Below are 14,333 nucleotides of genomic sequence, written 5' to 3' on the forward strand. Positions count from 1 at the left end.
TTTGAGAAAGGTAATTTAATTTAGTCAAGATACATACAATTTTCTAAAATTTTTATTAGCTGTGCTATTATGTTATTCTTTTATTTTTTCTTTGCATTTCCAGCACTGCTAGGAGTTAATGTCCACCATACTGCAGACAATGAGAGGGTATAGATGAAGTGCTTTATGAAAAATATAACATTATAATATATACTCTAATGCCAACATGATGGTGTTTGTGTGGTGATTTATTTGCTCTAAGCACCCAGTGCTTCTGATAACACCTTAGTTAGTTCCCATTGTTGCTTTCATTTTGCAGACAAGACACAAGGACCACAGCAAAGCTTACAACTCAGATTTGTTTTACTCCAAACTCCAGAATGTGGCCAATCCTACTTGATTTATTTTTTTAGAAAACATGCATGTAAAAGCCACCTCTAGGGTGATTCATAAGGTATTTAAATATGTAAATACATTTTTCACCCATATGGAAAAGCTGAATATTTCTAGTTTTAAAATATACTTATATCTATGAAATGTAACAACTATTGCCTATAAGTGTGCTTTAGCTAGTAAGCCTTTAGCTTCTTCTCAGAATACACACTGTTAATAACATGAACACGATTAGGTTCTTGTGTCTGGATTGCTATATGTGCATGAAACATCATGCACTATTTTAAGGCAAGAGAAAGTTCTTCTTAAATATTTTCCGATAAATAACAAAATGGTATATTTATTATCTATGTCAAATCTAGGTCTGTCTGAGTTAACTTAGTATATCTCAATAACTGAATTTATAGACACAGGAAAAAAAAAATTGAAAGTAGTCACTCATCCTAAAAGGCCAGAAAGGAGAATGAGCCGAATGTAGGGGTCCATAATGAAAAGACCATGAAGCACCTTTCAAAATAATGTGAAAAAAATTCCTGAAGTTTACATATTTTAAAATGTTATCATAGTTATATATAAACTGGACCTGTCTGTATAAATATGTGAAATACACACATGTACACACTATCCCCCATACAGACACATTAAAGTTGATCTGATCACAAAGACTGTGTTATCCATAGCATTGCAGCCTTATTTTTTATATTCTATTTGTATGGAGACTGATCTGTGCTTTGATTAAAATAAGAAATATATAGTAGAGGTTCACTGAATAAAAACCACACCAACCAAACACAAACAAAGCAGAACCAGCTCTGATAAAACACTTTGCAAATACTTTTTTTAAAATTGTATTGGCTTTCAATTATAAAGTTTCACTTTCATACATATAATATACATTTAATAAGCACAACTCAAAGAAGTCAACCCAAAATATGATAGACTTAAATGTATTCAGACTGTTTCATAACCTGGGGCTGAGTGACAGATGTACAGCAGGATTCAGGTAAAGTAATCAGCAAGAACACGATCCTTTCTTAGCCAAATACATTGCAACTTGCTCTAAATTAAGAAACTGTAAATATTTAAGAGCAGCTAAAAAGCTCCACCTTATGAAGTAAAAATCTAAAGCTATTTTTGCAGGAACTTTTCAGTGTTGTCATAATCATTTTAATTAAATTCTCATTTTTCAGGTGGTCCCTTTAATTGTTTTTTCCTACTTCTTAATGTGTTTTTCTAAAGCCATTTCTTTTCTGCAGCTGTGTGCGATTGGTTTTAATGGTAGCTGCTTCCTTTTTTGCCTTCTGTGAATTACAATTTTAAATGGTTACACATTTTTTGTTTTACTGCCTTCAGCATAGTTTCATAAAGACGTTTAAGGCTGTTGCTGAACATTTTCATTTCCCATCTGAAAAACCAAGAGCCATTTGAATATTCCATATTGGCCTTTTATGACCTGCTTTACCTTTTAATATGTAAATGAAAGCATATTTTTTTATAAAGAATGGTTTGTTTCCATGAAATTATAATTTTGCTCTTTTAAAATATGAATTCAATAAACAAGATAATATATGATTATTCTTTTTATGTTATATCTTACTATTCGTGAATGAAACACCTCTATTTTATGTGATGACAGCCATTTACAATGAAGAACTAGCATTTTCAGATCATAAGAATAACCTATAATGTGAAAAATGAGGTTTCACACTTGGATTTGAATTATCAGTGGTCACAAAATGTCAATAATGAGGCTATCTAGACCTTTCTTAAATTTTAACTAAGAAATTAAAACTACTTGATGATTCAGTTTCGCTTTCACCATGATGTAAAAGATAACTTTATTACAAACTGTTATTACATTTCACTTGTAAAAGTTATAAAATAAAATGTACTTACTGCCTGGGTTATCTCCAATCCCACTGCTTTTCCCATTCCAGTACCAGAGCAAAAGGGTTGCGTCACGTGACCCAGAGAGAATGTAGCAATTTCCCCCAATATACGACTCAGAACGAGTGAGGCAAGTGACGACATCCCAATGGCCAAACACAACTTGGATCAATTTTCCTGAAACACAAAACAATATTCTTTAAAATTGCTATAAAATTAAAAAAAATTTCCGCTCATTATGACCATTTCACTTATAAGGTAATAAAGCCTTATAAACTCAGATTCTGATTATTCAGATTTTATAATAAAATTTGATCTGGTCCAATCTAAAAGTTTTCTTTGGATAGTAACACAAACAAAAAAATAAACTGTGATAATAATGTTTTGAAAGGAAAAAACTATTTTCAATTCAAACTATAATATTTAAGGACTATGACACCATCCTATATAATAAAGAGCTAATATGCTAATTAGACCGGATGGTGGAATGACCTTCCGGAACGACCTTCCAACAACCAGTGGGCAGGGCCACAGGGCCACGAGGCAGCTGGGGCTGTGAGGGTCGAGCCCCTTGATGAATTTCATGCATCGGGCCTCTAGTATCATTATAATAGCTACTATAAATTACAAATGCATCATATCTACTGACGGAAGTAGGTCCAGGGAACCCTTATTGGGAACCACTTCAACATTTTCTTAAGTTACTCTAGTCTATATGATTCAAAACACAACAAAACTTAGTTGCCTTTTAGAAGTACTCTATACTTCAGACTTCACTAATACAAACCCCTCTCTGACTTAGTAAAAATTGAATGCATTTCAATGTAAGTCACTTTGGAGAGCTTGTTTTTTAAAATCGGGATTACATGAACTAAGTTTTGCTAAAAGGACTAATATACTGTGATTGCAATCTGAACCAGGTCACTATTTCTTTGTTTTAATTTCATCTGAATGATGAAAATTTCCTAGGGGGGGCTGTGATGATAAAATTGAGATTAAGGCAGTTTATCTAAACTAATGACTTGGGGCGGGGGCAGGATGGGGGGAAAGGAACCCAGTGAACTTACTATGTATCTAGGGCTTCAAATACAGCATGAATTGTTCACATAATGGTGTCAGAAAAAAAGTAAAGCCCCACTTATTAGAATCTTTGTTTTAATTAGATATGATATTTATAATTCACACAAACTTGTCCAAAGAATTAAATACCCGTAGATCTTCCCTTCCATCCCTATAGTTTCTAGCCAACATTTGCCTTTGAAATATTTGAAGAATCTAAAAATGAATGTCATAGAATATCTATCCTTAATATTTACCATGACTTTTTATTTTTTATAAGTATTTCAGGGGTCATTTGAACATAACTCAAATGTTCAAGGAAAAAAGACACTAAGCTGAAAAAAAGTTTGCATGCTTAACTTGGAACACATCATAATCTATTCAAAAGCTGATGGTCTCAATTAAGTTTTGGCATCTACATGTATTTAACTTTTTAAGATAATAATAAATATAACTAAAATATTTACCGGTCTCAATTAAGTTTTGGCATGTACATGTATTTAACTTTTTAAGATAATAATAAACATAACTAAAATATTTACATTAAATTGTTTTAATTTTCTATTTTAATAAATGTAAAGCTTATTTTAAGTGCTGCAATTTTAGAAATAAAACATTGAAATATATTTGTTCTAAATCAAATGAAAAGTCAAATACAGTGTTTCCACTCTTGCACAAAGACTACTACTAGTAACTTTAAAATCAGATTCATTTCAATCTAAACTTGCAAAATTAATAAAAATCACTTTAAACAATTTTTTCCTGTGAATAAAGACTTTGGTAAAAGCAGGTGTTTTAACTGCAAAATATTAAAAATGTTCATTTTTTAATTCCTTCAGTCTTTTAAACTGACATTAAAACATTTCTTTTTTAAAACCAGCTACATCAATAAAGAATATGGTAAAAAGAATTCAAGACTTTGTAGAATAAAAAGTGGGGGGGGGGAGAGCAAATAAATATGAAAAAGAGTAATAATTTTCACATCATTTACAATTTTCATGCTGAACAAAGTGGAGATTTAGTGTGAAATGGGTGGGCTTAAATTAGAGGCAGGGCTTTCAAAGGGCAAGAGAGAAGTTAAGTAGGTCACTCTTAGGCCAGGTTAGAAAACTGAAGGTTAAATCAGTGAGTTTCAACTACTAAATAAACAGGACCACAACATTGTGATTGTTTTGATCACGGAGTATGTACAGCGACTTCTGGCTCAGCCTGTACCTAAGTGCTGAGAGCGTGTAAACTAGGAGGGACTTAAATAGGTCATTTAGAATAGGCTCATTTAAGATTAGACACCCATCAACTCAGTGGGCCGCAGGAGTGAGAATGAGTGAAATAACTACAAGTGGCTACGTGAGGTATGTGGGGTACGTGGCACAGAGGAAACCAGAGCCCTCCAATGTGCACCTGGCGCTTGCAAAAGAGCAGCTACTCACTCGGTAACTTGTGTAATTTCCAGCTCATGTGAGGACAAAGTGAAAAGCTTTATCTGTAAAAGTGGGATGGAGTAAGCATAGTGACAGAATGATCCAAGATTCATTATTAATTCTCATCAGTTGAGTCATCACTCTGTATCTAGAACACCAGTGTCAGGAAAATGGATACTCGCTCACTGTGGTTTCTTTTCCAACTACAATCTCCTAGTGTTTTAAATTTTGTCCCAAAAGTTATCACAGTGACTTTCCATTCAACAAACACTTACTAAGCACCTACTAAGTGCCAAGCAGGAGGCCTCCTCACATCTGTATAGCGGTAAACAGACATGGCAAATAGACGTGGTCCCTGCCCCCAGAGTATTGACTGTCTAGTAGGGCAGACAGACATTAAACAAACACAGATATATAACTAGGAACAGTGATTAGTTTTATAAAAGGAAGAGTACAGGGTAGGATTAGTGGGAATAATAAGTAGAACTAAAGTATACTGGGCGCCAGGGAAGATAAAAATGAGCGAGTGACATTTAAGTATTAATATATAAAGAGTTTCATACTTTACTACAAATTAATCTTATTCTCTACAATGCATACTTTGGGCTCAACTCTGAAAAACATTATTTTTTAAAGTTAACTTTTTCCTGTTCTGGCAGCCTTTCTCAGTGATATTTGTTATTGCTACGAGGCTGAAGTTCACTCTTCCTAAATAAATCACAGCATATAAATACCTGCTGCTCTTTTGGTAAATTATTTTCTGATAATCTCATAAGTGTTCCTCAACCTTTATTTTTTGTTTCCTTTAATACCAGTCCACCTCTCCACATACTAATATCAAATATTACCACAAGCACTAGAATATCCCTTTTTTGACAGAACAAATTTTCTAGTTAATGTTTTATTTGACAGCTGTGCTACAAATAAAAAAAATTCAAGCTCAGGACTCCACACCACTGAATCTAAAATGTGGCCTGAAAATAATTCCCACTGCTGAGGGAAGGTTTTATTGTTGCCTCTGCTGCTCTGGTTGTGTCCTGAAAACATGATTTATGTTAAAAGAATTTCCTGTTACAACCGTGTTTCTTCCCCCTCCCCATCCCAAACCTAATAAGGATTCTTTTTTGCTTATGTGCTAAAATATAATTGAATTCAACACTCGTGATAGCTTAGCAATTATATATTATTATTTTAAATTTATATTTATTGTTGAAAGTATTACAGATGTCCCCTTTTTAAGCCATTATATGTTATTGATCATACAATTTTCCCCTTGCTTCTCTGCTAAACTTAGGATAATATATTTAATATTCCTATTGTCATGTACACATTTTGTAAGGCACATAGTTAACCTAACTGAAATTATTTTAAATAAAACTAGCATCCGAGTTTATTTGTATAAAAGATATTAAGAAAGATATGAGGGCTATCATTTGAAAAATGGGATAAGGACACCTGTCCTGTATCAGAAGATTATTGTGAGGCTGGAACAATATGCATGTGAAATAATTTTGTAAGCTCTATAGAATTATCTTAATTATAACTATTTCATAATGTAAGGTCAATTTTACAAATATTAATATCCAATGCCTTTTAAAAATGATATGAATGGACAATAAACTCAAGAGCCCTCAAACGTCAAAACCAAAGACTGACAATATATAATTGCACTTATATGACATTCTGGAAAAGGCAAATCCTAGAAATGAAGACTAGATCAGTGGTTGCAAAGAGGTTGAGGAGGGAGAAGAGCTGACTACAAAGGGGCAGCACAGGGAATTCTGGGGGTGAGAGCTACTCTGCACATCTCTTGTGGTGGTGGTTATGGAACTCTGTAGTCTGCCCAAACTAATGGAACTGTATATCAAATAATGAAATTTACTGCATATACATTCAAAAAATAATTTTCAAAAATGTGTAAAAAACCATGTGCAATTTAAAAGGATGTTTAAGAAAATCTTTAAGAGTATGAAGCAATTTTGATCTGAAAATTTGTGCAAACAGGAAGCACAATTTGAGGTCAAATAGTGCTAGTGTTGTCATTACCACATGGTGAAAGTAAAGGTTTAAATTTTGTTATTAAATCAGAGAAAATTCATTATAATTATACAGCTATTTTAGGAAAACGTATCAATCCCCATTGCATTTTTAACGAATTCTAGAGGAGTTTTACGTTCAACAGTAATCAACCTCATAGACCTAAACATGTAATAAAAGCCCAATTAATCATAAGGATTTGAATGAGGAGGTTTTCTTTCTGGACATACAGAATAAAGATGCAAATTATTAAAAAAACCCTAGATCATCAATTCCATTAAATAAAACATAAACAAAATCCTGCCTAAAAACAACTTGTAGGGTTTACTGTAGGAACAGTACATGTTCAACTATTTTCCCTACTCTTTCATAGCTGTGATAATACTGTCACCAAAATACACTTAGGACAAACTCCTTCAATACCAGCAATTATCTTTTCAATACACTGTACTTACTAAGGCAGAAGAATGGACTCACACATTTTATAAACATCATTAACAAGACTGAAAGATGACTTGCTGTAAACCATTTAATAAACTAGAAAATTCAGTGAGAGAATTTTCTATTCCCAAAACATTTAAATCAAGATATTTGTAGACCCTTGTTTTAGCTGAAATATGTACTTCCACAGTATCCATCAAGTTCTAATGCATTACTATCTCATTTTAATTATTTTTAAATATTCATCTATATACTTACTACATGTTTATTTAATCCTCTAACAATTTCTAAAATATTTTAAAGAGACTCCATGAAATTTATCAATGTTTCTACATTTCCTAGATGCAAAAATGTATATGCATTTATTGGATCAGGTCTCCTGTCATAATTCCGAGGTGAGTTTGGTTTGTCCTGCATGCAAATGAATATATAGACTTAACATTTTATATTCTAACAAGAGCTGTCATATAAAATCAGTAGTCAGCTACTTTTCTTCATGATAGTGTAGATTTCAGCAAGATTCTATGCAGAATTGGGTGGATGAAGATTTCTACTCCCAAGAAATACACCTAATGAGAATTTTCAGTAAGGAAAAAAATCCTTTAAATAATACAAAAGTGGGAAAATACACACACATACACACACATATGCACTTGTCATAAGATTATGCAAATACATGTGCATATGGTATTTACATACCACCACTTGGGTGACAAATCTACTATAAAAAGCTGCCTCTTAAAAACATGCTGAAGCTACCTTAATGGTAGACTAGATAGACTGGGGAAAAGTGTCTTTTCCTTATTTTATAAATACTTAATGGTAGACTATATAGTAGACTGGGGAAAAGTGTCTTTTCCTTATTTTATAAATGTTAGAATCATGTAATTTTTGGAAGGAAGACGACGAGAAAGCATTCTAAGTGTCTCAATGTTACTTAAAGTAAACTTTAGTTCACGGATGAAGAAAGTAACAGTTACCTGTGTCTGTAGAATAGACTCGGAAACTTTTATCCCAGAAGCCGCAGACGAGGATGTAGCGGTTGTCGGAAGTGATGACAAAGCACTGGGAATGGACTTGAATACTCTGATCTAAAAGGTCAGTGATCTGCCTCCTGTGCATTCCTGTATTGCTGGCTATGAGAACAGAGGGAGAAAAAAATAAGCTTACTAAACCCACACGTGCAAAGAAATCCTATAGTTTGTCATGCTCAGGATAGGGGGTGAGGGAGGAGAAGCAGCATGTTCCAGGGTGGGAATATTTGATCTTTAATTTTAAATATAGTAATATTTGAAAAACCAAATAGGAAAACACATCCGAATGCTAGAAGAATGTGGGCAGCTAAATCCAACATCTCAGTAAGAAATTTTGCCTAGAGGAAAGAAACAATAACATGCTACAATTTAAAAAGAGTGTGCGACTCCCGGAACACGCTTTCTAGCTCTTGGGCAGGACCAAACTAGATTACAATCTGCAGATTGCAGCATGGTTAGGTTTGTGTTTCTGACAATCTCATTACACCTATCGCCATGAGAATGGATTCGTGTTGTGACAATCCATTACCTTTAACTTTTTGTCACAAGGAAGAGATATTAGAATTTAAATGTCATATAGCTGAAATATTGTAGCATCTTGTACTACTTTGGCTGTAACAGGTCTTTAATTTGACTAGATGTGAACTCCCCTTCCCCCTGTTTACAGCTGCACTTGCATGTATGGAAAGGGGAGAACGACTATTTATTAAAGATACTTGTAATTGAAAAAGTCAAAGCACAGCACGCGGCCACTTTCTTACCCCTTATGTAAGCAATAAAACAAGACAGCCTGGCAGTGTGTTTTCAAAGTGCTACAGAGCACCCGAGATGGGGTTTGTCACAAGGCACAAGGTCAGACACGGAGCGACATTAAGCACGCGGGAAGAGTAATAATCCTCTAGAAACACACTATCAAGTATGTCATTATCAGAAAAGGAATTTTCACCGAGGTGCCTTTTTTGGCATTATGAGGCCAGCCAAATAGAAAGCTTTGTTTCTAGTCATCTCAGGGGTATTTCACACCAACTTTCCAACATAAATAATGATTCTTACATTGCTAAAGAATCTTGATTGTATCAGAAATTGGAACAAACAATAAATTTCTGCATCGGATTATTACATATTTTGTATTATAGTCTGTAGTTTTAAAAGTACTATAAATGCATTATTGATAAAAATAGGAAAATATTTATATTATATTCATTGTTTATAATAACTAAGTTAATGTGGCCAATTTAATGGAAGGCTCAGCGAATAATACAGAAGAAAACTGCATTCAAAATACTCTCCAGTGCTCTGCTGGGAACACCTGGGGACACAGAGAAATAAAATATTCCCTGCCTTCAGGGCATTACAACATGGCAAACATATACATGTGTAATACTGCAAAATTCTGCTAGTGTCTGACTACACAACTTAACTATAAGGTTATTAGGTAACTGTTTGATAATGGGATTCATATTCTTTTGGGTGATTAATGGGCTAGAAAGTAACAGCAGTAGTTAAAAGGGCAGGTTTCCAGTTTGGGAACGTTCCTCCATCCTTCCACACAAAGGGAAGTTACTGGCAGATGAGAACTTTTATGGGTATCACCGTGTATCACAGAGAGACATTAGTATCCCACTGGAGTGAAGCTGTGGGATACAATTCAGTTGTTTTTTAATCCCAAGAGACCTAGCAATTAAAAACAAGGTATGTAGTACTTTCTAGACTGGTTATTACAGTATTTTATTCCACATGAAAATTGTAAAAAATGTCCATTTTTTCTCAGTGTTTATATGACTTTTACTCCTATGATATAAAGTTTGATACTGGCCTCTTTTGGGGTGTGATCTCTTAGGAGCTTAACAGATCTGGGCATGTGCATATTTTGAATTGAATGACCACAAAGTGCCAACGAATAAAGTCTGTTGCCCCTTGAGCATTCAGATGAATTATTTTATTCCATGTAAGTGCTTACTTATAAGTTAACATTGCAACATCTATCTATCTATCTATCTATCTATCTATCTATCTATCTATCTATCTATCATCTATCCACCTACCTACCTATCTAATCTGTACAACCTATACAACCTACATAACTCACAACTGCCTTTCCTTTATCTTATTGTTTTCTCTGGCATACCTCCTGAGATTCAATGCTGAAAGCATTTTTATGTCCTGAAAATTAGGTAAATTTATTTGTCTAGATAAGCAGTCTTCAAACTTGGGTGTGCATACCCCTTGGGGATTTCCTCAAGGATACACAGGCACAGATCGTTTTAAGGGAATCAACTTCTAGTTCAACTTTCATATGTTCTGCCTGAAACAGGTTTGCCTAAGGCAGCAGTTCTCAACCTGTGGGTCGCGACCCCTTTGGCAGTCGAACGACCCTTTCACAGGGGTTGCCTAAGACCATCCTGCATATCAGATATTTACATTACGATTCATAACAGTAGCAACATTACAGTTATGAAGTAGCAACAAAAAGAATTTTATGGTTGGGTCACAACATGAGGAACTGTATTTAAAGGGCCAGAAGATTGAGAACCACTGGCCTAAGGACTCCTTTCTAACCTCGCCTTTGGCATGCTTTTCTTCCACTAGATAAAATTAAGGCATATTTCTCTCCTACCTAGAATCTTACTATGGTGCTTCACCTCAGAATATAAGAACCTCTTGAAAGCCAAAAAAATGGAAAATTCAAAATACTATAATGTGATGCTGAAAAGTGAATGTGTAGGTAGCAAATCATTCTGCAGAGCAGGTGGTTTCCAATTCAATGCTTTCAATCAAATGGCAGGAGTATCTAATCAGGCTGTCAATTGATAGATCATTAAAAATAAGTTTCAGTGACAGATTGTTAAAATGGCTGTTGAATGATAGACCATAATGATATTTCTTAATAGACAGGTATATGAATGTTTTCACATAACCCAGAAAGAGCTCAACGATTTGAGTGACATTATTAAAACAAAACTCTTTCTTTTCCCATTTATTTGCTCATGTGAGTGACATTCATCCGAGTTTCCACCCATAACAAAACAAAAAAAAGTAAACAGAACTGTTGACAAATCCTGTCCCATTCAGCAACAAGTAATATTCATCCATGAACACAGGAGCTGTTTCATTAAAAATATATTTCTAATAAATGTTTTTATGTTTCATAATGTCTAAAATGTTTAATTTTCCATAAATTTTAAAGTTATAATTGTACAGGGGAAGTAAAATGAAAATATAAATTCAAGATGAAAAAGAAATAATGTACAATTTTCAACTAGAGATTTTTATACATTTTTTAAAAACAAAATGCTTGTGATTCCTTTTCATATTTAGATTCTATTGGATATATTTAAAATTTTATACACTTTGCAACTATTTAAACTTGTGATGAAACTGTTCAGCTGTCAACTTAAAAGCGTGTGGGAAGGTACATGGTTTTAAACAATTATTTTAGGAGATATAAGAGCAAACAATGTGATGACCAGTGATCTGGAGCAGGAAATAAAACTATGGCCCTCAGGCCAAATTTGCCCATGTCTGGTTTTGTATATAAATTTTTACTGGAACACAGCAATGCTCATTTGTTTACACATTGTCCATGGCTGCTTTTGTGTGATACCAGCAGAGTTAAGTCCCTGTGTCTGAGACCTTATGGCCCACAAACCCTCAAATATTTACTATCTGGTCCTTCACCAAAAATGTTCACCTATGCTTACTCTAATGCAGTGATGGCGAACCTTTTGAGCTCGGCGTGCCAGCATTTTGAAAAACCCTAACTTAACTCTGGTGCCATGTCACATATAGAAATTTTTTGATATTTGCAACCATAGTAAAACAAAGACTTATATTTTTGATATTTATTTTATATATTTAAATGCCATTTAACAAAGAAAAATCAACCAAAAAAAATGAGTTCGCATGTCACCTCTGACACGCGTGTCACAGGGTCGCCATCACTGCTCTAATGGGTTGTAATTGCCAAATTCATTTAATTATGGACTTTATACTATAAGATATTTATTGTCAAGTTTTAAGGTACATAGTAAGTATATACTTCAGAAATAACGCTTTAAATGACTTAGCAAATAGGCTTTACTATTTTTCTGACTTTTAAAACTTTACCAAAGTGAGCATTTAAAAATTTTTCAATACATGGCAAATCATATCTACTCGAAGTAAAACAAGATTTAGAAAAAAGAGTAGCATTTATCCTACATATAGATAATTCTTAGATTTCCACTTATATTTGGGGAAATGATAAATGATTTAGTTTAGAGCTTAGATTATTGTAGCTCATCTTGATAGTTTATCTGCAAATCTTGGCCATTTAGCTCTCTGGTGAAACAATGGTTTTAATCACAAAAAGGATGACATACACACAAGGAATATCTTGAATTTCAAACTACTAAATCAGCTTACTCAAATGCTTCCTTTAAAGACTTTAAAATCCTAACAATGTATTTGTGCCAGGGAAATTTGACAGTCATAATGCAAGCACCCATAATAGTAGTATACCCCATAGTTATGCAATTAAGTTTTCTTATTCTAAAAGTTATTGGATAGCATCTTTAATATTGAAGCTTAAATTCTTAGTGAAGCCACATCTGCAATCCCCACCCATGAGGATGAAGAATACTAAAACTAGCAATTTTAACAGAGCCACTCAAAAGGCGGAACAGCAAGTAAGCATTCTGAGTCACCTGCTGCCGGGACTCATTTCATCCCCATGGCTCTTTCTGCTACTCTTTTCTTTTCTTTCCCCCTGAACAAATTTAACCTCCAATGGCAATTTATTGGGCTGTAGGACCCTAGGAAAATGAATACGAATATCTTAACACTGCCATTGGCTAGGCAATATATTTCAACTTTGAAACTGCTCTGCAATTGCCCATTAATCCCCTCCGAATGAACAGAGGGTCCAGGAAGAAAGGATTGATCTCCTTTAATGATGAAACCCTGGCACTACAGTTTTATTTTTCACAACACAGTGCTGCTAAGAACCCCACTGTTATTATGAAAATTTCCCTAGCAAAGGAGCTCCATCACATTACTGGGGCACCAATTCATCATAACGCGCCTCGCTCCTGCTCATCAACAAGTCTGAGTGATGAAAAGATCCAATATTATCCTGACAGTACTTCATGCGCATTCTCAATCACACATTATTACAGCATCCATATTAATTTTCAGTGACACGCGTCCTAGGCCTGTTCAAATTAGGCAAACCAACGAGGGGGAGTTGATGAAATACCAGCATAGCCACAGCTCATTGCATTCCAATTTGCATGCAAATGGTTTATCAGGAAAATTCCATTCCCAGCAACCAGCAAGTGAAAAACAACTGTAATCTACACTTCAGGGCCACCATACAGAGCTTAATGAATCGCAAAGAGAGAAGGAAGTGACAGACCTATGAGAGGATCGATTTCCACTGGCAGCTGGTATGGCTGGTCTTGTACAGCACCTTGATGAGCTGGAATTCACAAAAGATTAAAAAAAAGCATTATTTTTCATACATAAACTACATAAAAATGCACAAGTCAAATCTTACGTACAATTGTTTCCAACCCCCAAATTATATAGTTTTGTGAAATTTAAGGGGGAAAAAATCCAGGTGCTTTCCTGGCGAGCTTATTAAACATTTATTTTAGATTAGTGCTGTTCTGAACCTGTGCCATCACAGTGGCTCCAGTCCTGGGCCATAAGCTAGAGCAGATGCTTGACTGGCAACCTCTGATGCTGCAACAAAACAAAATTAAGTGGTAAAGTGCACTGAAAACAAAATGTGACAACCATCTGCTGACTGTAGCAAATACTATTTTTTTTGTTACTTTTTAAAAGGCAGTTTTGAATGCTGCAGCACAAAGGATCCACGAAAACGTCAATTTATGATGGAGAAAGGGAAGGCTCTACGTCAGGGAACATTTACTATTTCATCCATCACTTAAAATCAATCAATTGAAAGTTTGAATAAAAATAAAGAAAGCTATCTGCAGATAAATGTTTTAGTTAAATGCATTTGACGGAAATATTTTCCTAAAGGCTTGAGGGTTTTTTTTAAGTTTTATTAATATTTACTATTGCCATGGTTTCTATT

General features: G+C 34.2%; 1 protein-coding gene across 4 annotated transcripts in view; it reads right to left on the minus strand.

Moving 5' to 3' along the window:
- Positions 1-14,333, minus strand: part of LRBA (LPS-responsive vesicle trafficking, beach and anchor containing) — a 566,714-nt gene that overhangs the window by 20,416 nt on the left and 531,965 nt on the right. For all 4 annotated transcript variants that reach the window (XM_005871408.2, XM_014543868.1, XM_014543867.1 and 1 more), the window contains exons 51-53: positions 13,647-13,709; positions 8,198-8,353; positions 2,269-2,436 (exon numbers count right to left, since the gene is read on the minus strand). In XM_005871408.2, coding sequence (XP_005871470.1) covers positions 2,269-2,436; positions 8,198-8,353; positions 13,647-13,709 — 387 coding nt within the window. The remainder of the gene's footprint in view (positions 1-2,268; positions 2,437-8,197; positions 8,354-13,646; positions 13,710-14,333) is intronic.

The sequence above is a fragment of the Myotis brandtii genome, unplaced genomic scaffold, assembly GCF_000412655.1.
Source record: "Myotis brandtii unplaced genomic scaffold, ASM41265v1 scaffold34, whole genome shotgun sequence".
Lineage (NCBI taxonomy): Eukaryota > Metazoa > Chordata > Mammalia > Chiroptera > Vespertilionidae > Myotis > Myotis brandtii.